The 16,802-nt window shown below is 42.4% G+C and overlaps 1 protein-coding gene across 3 annotated transcripts in view; it reads right to left on the bottom strand.

Moving 5' to 3' along the window:
* The window catches only part of nyap2a (neuronal tyrosine-phosphorylated phosphoinositide-3-kinase adaptor 2a), a 90,575-nt gene that overhangs the window by 27,449 nt on the left and 46,324 nt on the right, over positions 1–16,802 (bottom strand). For 2 of the 3 annotated variants that reach the window (XM_046297823.1, XM_046297822.1), the window contains exon 3: positions 12,961–13,268. In XM_046297823.1, the coding sequence (XP_046153779.1) occupies positions 12,961–13,268 (308 nt within the window). The remainder of the gene's footprint in view (positions 1–12,960; positions 13,269–16,802) is intronic. The other variant, XM_046297824.1, reaches the window with a different exon arrangement.

Genomic DNA, 16,802 nt, shown 5'->3' with positions numbered 1-16,802 from the left:
AAAACCATACAATGTGATTTTCTGGATTTTTGTTTTAGATTCCGTTTCTCACAGTTGAAGTGTACATATGATAACAAATTACAGACCTCGGCATGCTTTGTAAGTAGGAAAACCTGCAAAATCGTCAGTGTATCAAATACTTGTTCTCCCCACTGTATATGATGAACAGAAAGTAGCTGTAGCGTAAAAGAGGAGTTGGCGGGTGGTGGGTGGTGGGTGGCGGTACACAATGCAGATAGCTCGGTTAGTCAATGTGTGGCAGCACTGGTTGGTCGGGCCAATTGAGGTAGTATGTACATGAATGTATAGTTATTAAAGTGACTATGCATACATGATAAACATAAACTAGCAGCAGCGTAAACACACATCGCACAACATTGGGATAAATATTATGAATGGTATATATGTGTCAGCCTACTAAACATACATTTTTTAAATAGGTCGTATTATATTTCAAAATTAAAATCAAATTCGCTAGCGTATAATTGCAACTTTGTGGGCCGTATGTCCTGCACCAGCATTGCATGTTCTCTCCCAGCTTCATGGTTTGAATGTGTAATTCCAGTATATAATACATTATATTACAATACAGTAATACAGTCCACACTCAAAAAGATTAGCCTACTAGAGCTTATTAAATTTATTTATCCAAGACAGCATAGCTACATGTATGGGCTTTTATGTTTTTCTGTAATGCGTAATGTGCTATCCATGTGTTGGATAACGGCACGGTCATTTGGGAATTTTTGGGCTTGGGCTCATAAAAACATCTTTAGCTCATAAAATATCAGTAATGTTTGGCTCATCAAGCTCAGGTAGCATCAGGCTTGAATTTTAATGCCGATCAAAGCTTAAATGAAATTCAGACATATTTATGTGCTTAATATGCTTTGAAATGACACTTCCGGTTTTGACAGGAAACACCGGATTACCCGGGAGAAAAGTGATTTATTCTCAGGATGGAAGATTAGCAAAATATCATGAAAATATTCAACCGTAGTATGTAGGAAGACATGTGAAAGCCTAAGAGAGGAATGCCAAGAGTGGGGAAGAGAGAGAGATATGAAAGAGGGAAGTGATGACAATTGCATACAGACAATGGTGAGGAGAAGAAGAAGAATCCTATATTTCTCTCCTGAAAGATTCAGAGTATAGACATATACTGCACATCAGCAGCACACTGCCACTGCTGCTACCATCGTGCTGCTACTGCGGTTGGGGAAATGACTGTGACGTAAATAAACGAGAAAATGTTCACCCAAAGGTAACGTTTCTAGTAGGAGGAGACTTTAATGTGGGGAGACAAACACTTTTACCAACACCTGTCCTGTGCCCCAGAGGCGCTAACACTCTGGACCACTTTTACTTTACCCACAGAAACGCATACAAGGCCCTTGCATCCATGCCTCCATCCTCCTGTTTCCTGTTTACAAGCAAAAACTCAAACAGGAAGTACCAGTGGTCAATATGGAAGTGGTCTGAAGAAGCGGACGCTAAACTACAAGACTGCTTCGCTAGCACAGACTGGAATATCCGATAATAATGAGGAGTTTTCCATATCATTCAGGGGTTTCATCAATAATTGCCAGCTGGCAAGTGTCTTCATGGACATTTTCAAAATGTCCTTGTCCCAGTCTGTATTCCCAACAAGTTTCAAACAGACCACCATTGTCCCTGTTCCTAAGAACTCAAAGGTAACCTGCCTAAACTCACATCTGTAACCATGTTTTGAAAGACTGGTCATGGTACACAACACCATCATCCGACACTCTTGATCCACTCCAATTCAGATACCGGCCCAACAGATCCACAAATGACGCAATCTCTATTGCATTCCACGTGGACAAGATCAGCATTAAACACCATAGTCCCCTCCAAGCTAGGGCTGGGCGATGTGGCCTAAAAATCATAACTCGATTATTTCAAAAACTTGTGGGCGATTCACAATAGAAAAAATATTTGTTGCGCATTTATAGGTCAATACACTGCATTTCAAACAGTCAGGAATTATCTAATGAATGTAGGGCTTGTAAAATTATACCTATGCTAAATATAAGCCTTCCCGAACGATAAGGCCATGGACCCAAAATATCAATGTTTTGTTCCCCAAGCCACTTAGTTATCACTTTTGCCTTATGGCAAGGTGCTTCATAATGCTGGAAAAGGCATTGTTCTTCACCAAACTGTTCCTGGGTGGTTGGGAGAAGTTGATCTCGGAGGATGTGTTGGTATCATTCTTTATTCATGGCTGTGTTTTTTGGCAAAATTGTGACTGAGTCCACTCCTTTGGCTGAGAAGCAACCACACACATGAATGGTCTCAGGATGCTTTACTGTTGGCATGACACAGGACTGATGGTAGCACTCACCTTGTCTTCTCCGGACAAGCTTTATTCTGGATGCCCCAAACAATCTGAAAGGGGATTCATCAGAGAAAATGACTTTACCCCAGTCCTCAGCGGTCCAATCCCTGTACCTTTTGCAGAATATCAGTCTGTCCCTGATGTTTTTCCTGGAGAGAAGCTTCTTTGCTGCCCTTCTTGACAAAAGGCCATCCTCCAAAAGTCTTCACCTCACTGTGTGTGCAGATGCACTCACACCTGCCTGCTTTCATTTATGAGCATGCTCTGTTCTGGTGGTGCCCTGATCCCGCATATGAATCAACTTTAGGATCCTGGCGCTTGCTGGACTTTCTTGGGCGTCCTGAAGCCTTCTTCACAACAATTGAACCACTCTCCTTGAAGTTCTTGATCATCCCATAAATGGTTGATTTAGGTGCAATCTTACTGGCAGCAAAATCCTTGCCTGTGAAGCCCTTTTTGTGCAAAGCAATGATGATGGCATGTGTTTCCTAGCAGGTAACCATGGTTGACAGAGGAAGAACAAGGATTCCAAACACCACCCTTGTTTTGAAGCTTCCAGTCTGTTATTCAAACTCAATCAGCATGACAGAGTGATCTCCAGCCTTTTCCTCGTCAACACTCACACCTGTGTTAACGAGAGAATCACTTACATCATGTCAGCTGGTCCTTTTGTGGCAGGGCTGAAATGCAGTGTAAATGTTTTTTTTGGGGGTGATTCAGTTCATTTGCATGGCAAAGAGGGACTTTACAATTAATTGCAATTAATCTGATCACTGTTCATAACATTCTGGAGTATATGCAAATTACCATTATACAAACTGAGGCAGCAGACTGTGAAAATAAATATTTGTGTCATTCTCGAAACTTTTGGCCGAAGACTGTACAACGTGACGGTCATGAGTCTGCTACAGTGCTGGGCTGTTAATCTAAATTATCCCTGTGTTGTGTGGGCATGTGGGAGACTGGGTTTCAATTCCTGATTGGGAGGAAGGAGTAGGCTGTCCTAGTAAATAAGAATTTGTAACTGATTGTAACTGTTTCCATATGTGTTATTTCATAGTTGTGATGTCTTCACTATTATGCTACAATGTAAAAACAAAATGTTTAAAAAAGAAAGAAAAACCATGGAATTAGAAGATGTCGCCAAACATTTGAGGCCATCAAGACATTTTGACTAGAGAAATTGACGATACAAAAATGCAACAAATACATTGATCATCTCAGCAAGGTTTTACACTTGGTCGTGGAGCAGGGTGGAAGTGCAACTAAAATGCGGTTTATATAACCATCTGCATTTTGAATGTCTTTTTTCAAGTTATTTTATTAACGAAAGCATAAAGATGAAGAAATACCGTATCACCCGTTTTGAGTGAGAAATGTAACACTTCAGAGTACTTAAGCGTTGAATATATTGCAGTTCGGGGGGTGTTAAGACATACAGAAGCCGGTCTATAAAGAGTATGTTGTCCTGATAATCGGGCTACAAATGCTCAAAAACCTGTTTTCAAAATGCCACCAGCTGTCCATCACTACTGTAAATTAAACACAGCATCTTGTTTACATTCTTTATCTTAATCACAATGTCACAAATAATTTGTATCTACCTTTCCAATTACTTTTAGAGTTTGGGATTCATTTGATTAATATTATGTTGTTGATATTCCAAGAAAAACTAAAAATCCTCTGGGTTTCAGTTAGGATGGAACGGAAAATAAGTCGCTGAACAACTTGATGGTTGGGAGTAGTCTACACAGTATTAAGCTATTTAGCTAAAGAATTCATGTGTTGTGCTCAGGCATGCAGGAGACTGGGGTTCAATTCCCTGACTGGGAGGAATGAGTAGGCTGTCCTTGTAAATAAGAATTTGTTCTTAACTAAAGGTTACACTAAGAGCATAACATTTCTACACCATAATTGTAGTCAAACCAATTCCCAAATGAAGACTCAGTCCAAGTACAAATATTGTTGATTTATCAAGGCCAGTCCCCATGCTCGTCTCAGAGCAGTGTGTAAAGATGCTGAAATAGTTGTAGGCTAATGATTCATATCCTATTGCTTCTAACTTTATTTTTTTATTATTTTTTATTTCACTTTTATTTAACCAGGTAGGCAAGTTGAGAACAAGTACTCATTTACAATTGCAACCTGGCCAAGATAAAGCAAAGCAGTTCGACACATACAACGACACAGAGTTACACATGGAGTAAAACAAACATACAGTCAATAATAAAGTATAAACAAGTCTATATACGATGTGAGCAAATGAGGTGAGATAAGGGAGGTAAAGGCAAAAAAGGCAATGGTGGCAAAGTAAATACAATATAGCAAGTAAAACACTGGAATGGTAGATTTGCAATGGAAGAATGTGCAAAATAGAAATAAAAATAATGGGGTGCAAAGGAACAAAATTAATTAATTAATTAAATACAGCAGGGAAAGAGGTAGTTGTTTGGGCTAAATTATAGGTGGGCTATGTACAGGTGCAGTAATCTGTGAGCTGCTCTGACAGTTGGTGCTTAAAGCTAGTGAGGGAGATAAGTGTTTCCAGTTTCAGAGATTTTTGTAGTTCGTTCCAGTCATTGGCAGCAGAGAACTGGAAGGAGAGGCGGCCAAATAAATAATTGGTTTTGGGGGTGACTAGAGAGATATACCTGCTGGAGCGTGTGCTACAGGTGGGAGATGCTATGGTGACCAGCGAGCTGAGATAAGGGGGGACTTTACCTAGCAGGGTCTTGTAGATGACATGGAGCCAGTGGGTTTGGCGACGAGTATGAAGCGAGGGCCAGCCAACGAGAGCTTACAGGTCACAATGGTGGTTAGTACATGGGGCTTTGGTGACAAAACGGATTGCACTGTGATAGACTGCATCCAATTTGTTGAGTAGGGTATTGGAGGCTATTTTGTAAATGACATCGCCAAAGTCGAGGATTGGTAGGATGGTCAGTTTTACAAGGGTATGTTTGGCAGCATGAGTGATGCATGCTTTGTTGTGAAATAGGAAGCCAATTCTATATTTAACTGAATTGGAGATGTTTGATATGGGTCTGGAAGGAGAGTTTACAGTCTAACCAGACACCTAAGTATTTGTAGTTGTCCACATATTCTAAGTCAGAGCCGTCCAGAGTAGTGATGTTGGACAGGCGGGCAGGTGCAGGTAGAGATCGGTTGAAGAGCATGCATTTAGTTTTACTTGTATTTAAGAGCAATTGGAGGCCACGGAAGGAGTGTTGTATGGCATTGAAGCTCGCCTGGAGGGTTGTTAACACAGTGTCCAAAGAAGGGCCAGAAGTATACAGAATGGTATTGTCTGCATAGAGGTGGATCAGAGACTCACCAGCAGCAAGAGCGACCTCATTGATGTATACAGAGAAGAGAGTCGGTCCAAGAATTGAACCCTGTGGCACCCCCATAGAGACTGCCAGAGGTCCGGACAGCAGACCCTCCGATTTGACACACTGAACTCTATCAGAGAAGTAGTTGGTGAACCAGGAGAGGCAATCATTTGAGAAACCAAGGCTGTCGAGTCTGCCGATGAGGATGTGGTGATTGACAGAGTCGAAAGCCTTGACCAGATCAGTGAATACGGCTGCACAGTAATGTTTCTTATCAATGGCGGTTAACCTGTTAATCCTACCCCCTACATTTTCGAACATTCTGTTAAAAATCGCGCAACATTTCAGCGCCCTGCTACTCATGCCAGGAATATAGTATATGCATATGATTAGTATGTGTGGATAGAAAACACTCAGATGTTTCTAAAACTGGTTAAATCACGGCTGTGACTATAACAGATTGTGCGTTTCATCGAAAAGCGCAGGAAAATCTGATCACTGAAAATGGGAAAATATATCCATGCGCGAATTGAACCGATTGATAAAGGTGAACCACATTTAATGGGGCTGAGTTTGCAATACCTACAGCTTCCACACGTTGTCTAGAGTCTTGTCATTTGCCTAGGCTTTGTTTCTTGGTCAAACAGATGCAAGGCAACGCATTTCTTCCAGTCTCCAACCGGATATTTTGGTGGAGAATTACCCGGACATTATTTCCAGACGGACAGCTAAAGAATATACTTCGCCTCGTGATCAATTTGATCGCTTATTAATGTTTAATAATACCTAAATTGCATTACAAAAGTATTTCGAAGTGTTTTGTGAACGTTTATCGTCAACTTTTTGAATTAAAAAATGACGTTACGTCATAAGAGGCTATTTCTTTTAGTTTATCACACAGTCTTCATAGATCGATATCTAGGCTATCTAGGCTATATATATGGACTGATTTAATCGAAAAAAAGACCCAATAGTGATTATGGGACATCTAGGAGTGCCAACAAAGAAGATGGTCAAAGGTAATGAATGTTTTATATTTTATTTGTGCGGTTTGTGTAGCGACGACTATGCTAATTATTTTGTTTACGTCCCCTGCGGGTCTTTTGGGGTGTTACATGCTATCAGATAATAGCTTCTCATGCTTTCGCCGAAAAGCATTTAAAAAATCTGACTTGTTGCCTGGATTCACAACGAGTGTAGCTTTAATTCAATACCCTGCATGTGTATTTTAATGAACGTTTGAGTTTTAACTAGTACTATTAGCATTTAGCGTAGCGCATTTGCATTTCCAGATGTCTAGATGGGACGCCTGCGTGCCAGGTAGGAGCAAGAGGTTAAGATATCATTTAGGACCTTGAGCGTGGCTGAGGTGCACCCATGACCAGCTCTGAAACCAGATTGCATAGCAGAGAAGGTATGGTGAGATTCGAAATGGTCGGTAATCTGTTTGTTGACTTGGCTTTCGAAGACCTTAGAATGGCATGGTAGGATAGATATAGGTCTGTAGCATTTTGGGTCAAGAGTGTGTCCCCCTTTGAAGAGGGGGATGACCGCAGCTGCTTTCCAATCTTTGGGAATCTCAGACGACACGAAAGAGAGGTTGAACAGGCTAGTAATAGGGGTGGTAACAATTTCGGCAGTTATCTTAGAAAGAAAGGGTCCAGATTGTCTAGCCCGGCTGATTTGTAGGGGTCCAGATTTTGCAGCTCTTTCAGAACATCAGCTGAACGGATTTGGGAGAAGGAGAAATGGGGAAGGCTTGGGCGAGTTGCTGTGGGGGGTGCAGTGCTGTTGACCGGGGTAGGAGTAGCCAGGTGGAAAGCATGGCCAGTCGTAGAAAAATGCTTATTGAAATGGTCAATTATGGTGGATTTATCAGTGGTGACAGTGTTTCCTATATTCAGTGCAGTGGGCAGCTGGGAGGAGGTGTTCTTATTCTCCATGGACTTTACAGTGTCCCAGAACTTTTTTGAGTTTGTGTTGCAGGAAGCAAATTTCTGCTTGAAAAAGCTAGCCTTGGCTTTTCTAACTGCCTGTGTATAATGGTTTCTAGCTTCCCTGAACAGCTGCATATCACGGGGGCTGTTTGATGCTAATGCAGAACGCCATAGAATGTGTTTGTGTTGGTTAAGGGCAGTCAGGTCTGGGGAGAACCAAGGGCTATATCTGTTCCTGGTTCTACATTTCTTGAATGGGGCATGTTTATTTTAAGATGGTTAGGAATGCAATTAAAAAAAATATCCAGGCATCCTCTACTGAGACCAATATCATTCCAGGATACCCCGGCCAGGTCGATGAGAAAGGCCTGCTCGCTGAAGTGTTTCAGGGAGTGTTTGACAGTGATGAGTGGAGGTCGTTTGACCGCTGACCCATTACAGATGCAGGAAATGAGGCAGTGATCGCTGAGATCTTGGTTGAAGACAGCAGAGGTGTATTTAGAGAGCAAGTTGGTTAGGATGATATCTATGAGGGTGCCTGTGTTTACGGCTTTGGGGAGGTACCTGGTAGGTTCATTGATCATTTGTGTGCGATTGAGGGCATCAAGTTTAGATTGTAGGATGGCTGGGGTGTTAAGCATGTTCCAGTTTAGGTAGCCTAGCAGCACGAGCTCTGAAGATAGATGGGGGGCAATCAGTTCACATATGGTGTCCAGAGCACAGCTGGGGGCAGAGGGTGGTCTATAGCAGGCGGCAACGGTGAGAGACTTGTTTTTAGAGTGTATTTTTAAAAGTAGATGTTCAAATTGTTTGGGTTCAGACCTGGATAGTAGGACAGAACTCTGCAGGCTATCTTTGCAGTAGATTGCAACACTGCCCCCTTTGGCAGTTCTATCTTGTCTGAAAATGTTGTAGTTTGGAATTCAAATTTCAGAATTTTTGGTGGTCTTCCTAAACCAGGATTCAGACACAGCTAGAACATCCAGGTTGGCAGAGTGTGCTAAAGCAGTCAATAGAACAAACTTAGGGAGGAGGCTTAACAGGTTAACATGCATGAAACCAAGGCTATTACGGTTACAGAAGTCGTCAAAAGAGAGCGCCTGGGGAATAGGAGTGGAGCTAGGCACTGCAGGGCCTGGATTCACCTCTACATCGCCAGAGGAACAGAGGAGGAGTAGAATAAGGGTGCGGCTAAAAGCAATAAGAATTGGTCGTCTAGAACGTCTGGAACAGAGAGTAAAAGGAGGTTTATGGGGGTGATGAAATAGCATCAAGGTATAATGTACAGACAAAGGTATGGTAGGATGTGAATACAGTGGAGGTAAACCTAGGTATTGAGTGATGAAGAGCGAGATATTGTCTCTAGAAACATCATTGAAACCAGGAGATGTCATTGCATGTGTGGGTGGTGGAACTAATAGGTTGGATAAGGTATAGTGAGCAGGACTAGAGGCTTTACACTGAAATAAGCCAATAAACACTAACCAGAACAGCAATGGACAAGGCATATTGACATTAAGGAGAGGCATGCTTAGTCGAGTGATCAAAAGGGTCCGGTGAGTGGAGAGGTTGGTTTAGGGTCACGGCAATTTAGACAGCTAGCCAGGCCATCAGTAGCAAGCTAGCATAGGATGGAGGTCTGTTATTAGCCACCTCTTGCGTTCCGTCAGTAGATTAGTGGGGTTCCGTGTGGTAGAGGGGATTAATCCAAATCACACAACAACAACAAAAATAAAAACAATATATATAGTTATAGAGGCCCAAGAAGAAAAAAAAAGAATAATAAAAATAAATAAATAAATTGTCCGATTGTCTATTCAGATAGCAGCTGATAAGACAGCTAACGTTTAGCAGGCCGCAGATGGGCATTCAGGTAACGTCGCGACGGAGGAGCCAGCCGGATAACTCCTTCGGGTAGATAACGTCGGCAGTCCAGTTGTGGTTTTACTGCTCCGCGTAGGCAGTAAAACGGGTCCGGATAGGTGACTGCAGCCCAGGAGTGATTGATGGAACTCTTCAGCTGGCTTGCTCAGGAATAATTGATGTTTGCTCCAGAATCGACGAAAGCCGATAGTCACACGGATAGCAGCTAGCTAGCTGTGAGATCCAGGTATGAATGTCCAGAGTTAGCGTTTGAAATCCTGGGACATGGAGAGAAAAATTGGTCCGGTATGTTCTGTTCCGAGCCACGCTGCGCAGTACAAAACTGGCGATAGATTTTCGAGCTAAAGGATAGCTGATGACCACAAACCGTGGTTAGCTGAATACTAACGATTTGCCAGTAAAGAAGCTAACTAGCTTCTGAACTAGCCTCTGATTAGCTTCTGGATTAGCTTCTGGCTAGCTTCTGGCTAGCTCCTGGCTAGCTTCTGTCTAGTTTCTGGCTAGCTTCTTGGAGTTTCTGGCTAGCTTCTTGGAGGATTACAGATTTGAGATAAATAATACTTTTTTAAAATATAAATTGGTGAGGCGGGTTGCAGGAGAGTGTTTTCAGCATCGTTCACACCCTCTTAGGCTTTAGTCCCACCCATCTCTTTAAAGTTTGATCTGAACATTCTGTACTAACAACAGCAGGCAAGCACCCAAGCTAACTTGCTAGATGCTTCCAGACACAAATGAGAGAACAGCTCATTCAACATTAGTTGCTGTGGCGGAGCTGGTTATGCTGTTATGTTATCCAGAGCGTTGGTGACTGCAACTGTGCTGTCAGATTGTCCGTTTGTAAAGTTAGAAGGTTTCGCTCTCGGAGCATTCAGGATGCACACTGGACGCTCTGGCCGATGAGTAGGGTTGATCCGAATGTTCTGACCTCACAACGGCAGTCAAACACCCAAGCTAACTGGCTAACAGTGGCTAACTTGCTAGCTACTTCCAGACACACATGAGAGAACACCCCCCTCTGACCATTTTACTTGCCCTAGCAGAGCTGGCTAGGCTATTTTCATGTTTTCCAGAGCTATGCAGCTATAACTGCAGCTGGCCACAATTTAATTACTCTTTTTGGCCGAGATGTATTGACACAGGCCATACTCAATGGGTGTTTGTAAATTCATCAGTTATTCTGCACTCTGGCACACTCAGGCGAGAGTGCTCTGAAATCGGAGTAGAGGTTCTCTGCATAGTGGAGTATTTTGTTAAGACAAGTAGCTAGCTAGCTAGGTAAACAATGAACCATAATCCCTACTCATTACATTACTACCCTGCATGAATCTGCAGGTAGCTAACCAACCAGATTCAATGTTAGCTAGCTAACATTAGGCTATGACTAGCCAAGCAAATGGCTCTGAGATATGAATAATAAGATCATACATGTAACATTAGCTAGTGAGACAGCCAGCTAATGTTAGCTAGCTAGCTAACAGTACACTAACTTGAAATGAAAAGACTTTATGTCCAAATTAGAAACATGTAATTTCAGAAAATGTAGCTGGCTAGACACTACATTACATTTAAGTCATTTAGCAGACGCTCTTATCCAGAGTGACTTACACTATCTTACCCGTCCGTATACATTATGGTCAGATGCTTCTCCCTGTCACGGATGCCATGGTTACCCTTAGTTTGAAGATGTAATCTGGAGACAGATGTTTTCTCCATTTCCTTAGCTGTCATACTCTAAATCCACTGATTTCAAAACTCGGTCCTCCAGAAAGTGGAGAGCAACACTTATGCAGTTCTACTAAGCAACATACTTGTTTTAAAAAGCCGCTTTAGACATGATTACCTACACATACTAGCCAGCTCACATAGACAGAAGTGCGCTATATGGCAGACCAATCCAAACTCATCTCTCGGCATGTCCAGCCCAATTATTATCTCAGCCAATCATGGCTAGCAGGAAGGTTGCTTACTTTCTCTGTGGCTAAACCAACTATGCTCATAATTTAACTATTTTATTTGTATTTACAGATGGCATACACGTTTTTAATTAAGGCACATGAAAGTTCACATGTTCCAGAAGGCATTTCTGCCAAAAGAACACATTTTGTAGTGCTACCTGTCCCAGACCTGCTGTTTTCAATTCTCTAGAGATAGCATGAGCGGTAGAGGTACTCTGAATGATTGGCTATGAAAAGCCAACTGACATTTGCTCCTGAGGTGCTGACCTGTTGCACCCTCGACAACCGCTGTGATTATTATTATTTAACCCTGCCAGTCATCTATGAACATTTGAACATCTTGGCCATGTTCTGTTATAATATCCACCCTGCACAGCCAGAAGAGGACTGGCCACCACTCAGCGCCTGGTTCGTCTCTAGGTTTCTTCTTGGGTTCTGGCCTTTCTATGGGGTTTTTCCTAGCCACCGTGCTTCTACACCTGCATTGCTTGCTGTTTGGGGTTTTAGGCTGGGTTTCTGTACAGCACTTTGAGATATCAGCTGATGTAAGAAGGGCTTTTTAAATCAATTTGATTTGATTTTGATTTTAAAAAAGATGTTCAAATGTAGTGACCCGTGACATATGTCTAGTTTCCTGAAACATGTCACAAATATCATTTAAAAGAGATGTGTCTACTGCTTGGAGGGTTCCATCTGAACCTCTGGCTTTAATTCGTATGAAATGAAATCCTAGGAATCCCTTGGCCTATTGAACTGTCTATTTTTAGATACATTCTGGGTTGAATTGAAACAATAGCTGTTTGCAAATGCTATACAGTGTATAGGCCTAATTTTGTCAAACTCTTAAAAAATCATATTCTCATGAACTGTTAGTCCTATTGACTCGAAACATGGTATGTATGCTTAAAAGTTTGATATCTCCCAAGATGGCATGAAAATTGGCCCATCAAAAAATGTCAAACTGTTTCCCCTTTTAATTAAACGCATGATTAACTGCATGTCACTTTGCTCCATTAACTTGAAACGTGTCATGTCGGTCAATGACACCATCCGGATGGTACATCAAGTTTGGTGTTGCTATCTTTAAAAAAAAGATGGACATTCCAGGCCAGTTAATAGCACTATAGCAAATTTAGGGATATAACTTTTGGAATGTTAAAATTAAAGTAATGCAACTTGGTATACTTTATGTATATAAGGACAGTAGCCTTTGGCAGTGCTGTGCGGGACTGTAAACAGAAAATTGTCTAACCCTGTTCTTGTGCTAGGACAACAAAATGCGGCTTCATGTTGACTGTTTTGTGTTGTTGTATGTACCAAAAAATGATGCCAATTCCCATATTGTATGTACTGTAGTCAACTTCTCTTTTGTTGTCATGCCATATACAATATATAGGACCAGGCTACCTAAAAGGTTTCCTCATAAGAACATTAATCTAATTTGAAGTTGACATGGACACACACATACACACACAGCCCAGGCCACTCACGGTCAAACTTGACCAGGCTGTCTCTGTTGCAATTGCTGGAGGCAGATCCAGAGTTCACACCCTCAGAGGAGATGCTGAGCTTGGTGTTGGGGTCTCTCTTGGGTTTGGGCGGCGGTAGCTTACGGGAGTTGGGGCTCCCATCCTCATCACCCCCGCCGACAGAGTGTAGAGACTGGGAACGCACAGTGAAGCCCTGGCCACAGGAGGAGGGAAGGCGGTCCTGGGGCGCCGGCATGGTCATGAAGCCCATGCGGAAGTGTTTCCCTGCGTAGCTTCCCTCCGTCACCCTCGCCACATCCTCACCGATCCTGCCAGGAAACATCTTTTAAATAATTTTGTTTCATCCATAAATCACATTACATATGCAAAATGATTCAGACATACCAAATGTCATAGATGCAAAGACACAATCATGGACCCAAAAAGCACCTTCTCCTCCATATTACCAAGTTGCCTATGACTATGACAGCTGATGCACACACGTGCACCCATATACACTGAGTGCATTAAACATTAACAACACCTTCCTATTATTGAGGTGCCCTAGCCTTAATTCACCATGTTTGGTCATTGACTCTACAAGGACAAGCTGTTGAAAGCATTCCACAGGGATGGTGTCCCATGTTGACTCCAATGCAGTTGTGTCAGTTGGCTGGATGTCCGTTGGGTGGTGGACCATTCTTGATACACACAGGGAACTGTTGAGTGTGAAAAACCCAGCAGCATTGCAGTTCTTGACACAAACCGGTGAGCTTGGCACATACTACCATACCCAGTTCAAAGACACGTAAATCTTATGTCTTGCCCACTCTGAATGGCACACATATCTATTTTCTCTCCTTCATCTACACCGATTGAAGCGGGTTTAACTAGCGACATCAATAAGGGATCATACCTTTCACCTGGACTCCTCTCCCCTGTAACTATTCCGCAGGTCGTTGCTGTAAATGACAATGTGTTCTGAGTCAACTTACATGGTAAAATAAGGGTACATTTAAAATAAATACAAAAAAAGATGCACCTCTTATGGAAATGTGTCATAATGTTTTGTACACCCAGTATATAGCTACAGTCAAAATAGCAAGTTTAGCGGAAAATATTGTGTTTCACTTGCAAAGTTCATCAAAGTATTCATTGGCAGTTGTATGTTTGTTTGTAGACTCTGCTCACAAACCCAAAAAGGAGTAAGCACAGACTCCCAGAAAATTATTGCCATATACAGTACCAGTCAAAAGTTAGGACACAACTACTCATTCAAGGGTTTTTCTTTATTTTTTATATTTTCTACATTGTAAACTCAGAAAAATAAGAAACGTCCTCTCACTGTCAACTGTGTTTATTTTCAGCAAACTTAAAATGTGTAAATGTTTGTATGAACATAACACGATTCAACATCTGAGACATAAACGGAACAAGTTCCACAGACATGTGACTAATAGAAATTGAATAATGTGTCCCTAAACAAAGGGGGAATCAAAAGTAACTGTCAGTATCTGGTGTGGCCACCAGCTGCATTAAGTACTGCTGGGCATCTCCTCCCCATGGACTGCAACAGATTTGAAAGTTCTTGCTGTGAGATGTTACCCACTCTTCCACCAAGTCACCTGCAAGTTCCCAGACATTTCTGGGGGGAATGGCCCTAGCCCGATCCAACAGGTCCCAGATGTGCTCAATGGGATTGAGATCCGGGCTCTTCGCTGGTCATGGCAGAACACTGACATTCCTGTCTTGTAAGAAATCACGCGCAGAACAAGCAGTATGGCTGGTGGCATTGTCATGCTGGAGGGTCATGTCAGGATGATCCTGCAGGAAGGGTACCACATGAGGGAGGAGAATGTCTTCCCTGTAATGCACATTGTTGAGATTGCCTAAAATGACAACAAGCTCAGTCCGATGATGCTATGACACACCGCCCCAGACTATGCCGGACCCTCCGCCTCCAAATTGATCCCGCTTCAGAGTACAGGCCTCGGTGTAATGCTCATTCCTTTGACGAAAAATGTGAATTCGACCATCATCCCTGGTGAGACAAAACCGCGACTCGTCAGAGAAGAACACTTTTTGCCAGACCTGTCTGGTCCAGCGACGGTGGGTTTGTGCCCATAGTTGCCGGTGATGTCTGGTGAGGACCTGCCTTACAACAGGCCTACAAGCCCTGAGTCCAGCCTCTCTCAGCCTATTGCGGACAGTCTGAGCACTGATGGAGGGATTGTGCGTTCCTGGTGTAACTTGGGCAGTTGTCATTACCATCCTGTACCTGTCCCGCAGGTGTGATGTTCAGATGTACCAATCCTGTGCAGGGGTTGTTACACTTGGTCTGCCACTGCGAGGACGATCAGCTGTCCGTCCTGTCTCCCTGTAGCGCTGTCTTAGGTGTCTCACAGTACGGACATTGCAATTTATTGCCCTGGCCACATTTGCAGTCCTCATGCCTCCATGCAGCATGCCTAAGGAACATTCACGGAGATGAGCAGGGACGCATATTTCTATTGGTGTTTTTCAGAGTCAGTAGATAGGCCTCTTTAGTGTCCTAAGTTTTCATAACTGTGACCTTAATTGCCTACCATCTGTAAGCTATTAGTGTCTTAACGACCATTCCACAAGTGTTCATTAATTGTTTATGGTTCAATGAACAATCATGGGAAACAGTGTTAAACACTTTACAATGAAGGTCTGTGAAGTTATTTGGATTTTAACGAATTATCTTTGAAAGACAGGGTCCTGAAAAAGGGGCGTTTCTTTTTTTGCTGAATTTGAATTAATAGTGAAGATCATGAAATAACACATGGAATCAGACAGTAACCAAAAAAGTGCTCAACAATTCAAAATAGATTTTTGATTTTAGATTCTTCAAAGTAGCCTCCCTTTGATGACAGCTTTGCACACTCTTGGCATTCCCACAACCAGCTTCAACTGGAAAGCTTTTCCAACATTTTTGAAGGAGTTCAAACATATGCTGAGCACTTGTTGGCTGCTTTTCCTTCCCTCTGCAGTCCAACTCTACCCAAAACGTCTCAATTGGGTTGAGTTTGGGTGATTGTGGAGGCCAGCTCATCTGATACAGCACTCCATCACTCTCCTTCTTGGTCAAATAGCACTTACACAGCCTGGAGGTGTGTTTTGGGTCACTGTCCTGTTGAAAAACAAATGATAGTCCCAATAAGAGCAAACCAGATGGGATGGCAGATGGGATCACTGCAGAATGCTGTGGTGGCAATGCTGGTTAAGTGTGCCTTGACTTCTAAATAAATCACCAGCAAAGCACCCCCACACCATCACATCTCCTTTTCCATGCCTCACGGTGGGAACCTACACTGCGTATCAGAAAGACATGGAGGTTGGAACCAAAAATCTCAAATTTGGACTCATAAGACTAAAGGGCTGTTTGCCACTGGTCTAATGTCCATTTCTTGTGTTTCTTGGCCCAAGCAAGTCTCTTCATCTTATTGGTGTCCTTTAGTCGTGTTTTTTTTGCAGCAAATCAACCATGAAGGCTTGATTCACACAGACTTCTCTGAGTTGTTGATGTTAAGATGTGTCTTTTACTTGAACTCATTGAAGCATTTATTTGGGCTGAACCTTCTGAGGCTGGTAACTCTAATGAACTTATCTGCAGCAGTGAGAACTCTAGTTCTTCCTTTCCTATGGCGGTCCTCGTGAGAGCCAGTTTCATCATACCGCTTGATGGTTTTAACCTTAATTTAAACAGGGAGTCACATTGAGATTAAAAATCTATTTTACAAGAGAGCCCTGTACACATTACAATACAAACAGAATATTAAAACAACATACACATATGTGTTTAACAGAATATAATTCAGCACAATAAACAAAAATAAACA

This window comes from Oncorhynchus gorbuscha, linkage group LG14, assembly GCF_021184085.1.
Source record: "Oncorhynchus gorbuscha isolate QuinsamMale2020 ecotype Even-year linkage group LG14, OgorEven_v1.0, whole genome shotgun sequence".
Taxonomy (NCBI): Eukaryota; Metazoa; Chordata; class Actinopteri; order Salmoniformes; family Salmonidae; genus Oncorhynchus; species Oncorhynchus gorbuscha.
This window is presented reverse-complemented; position numbering and strand designations above follow the sequence as displayed.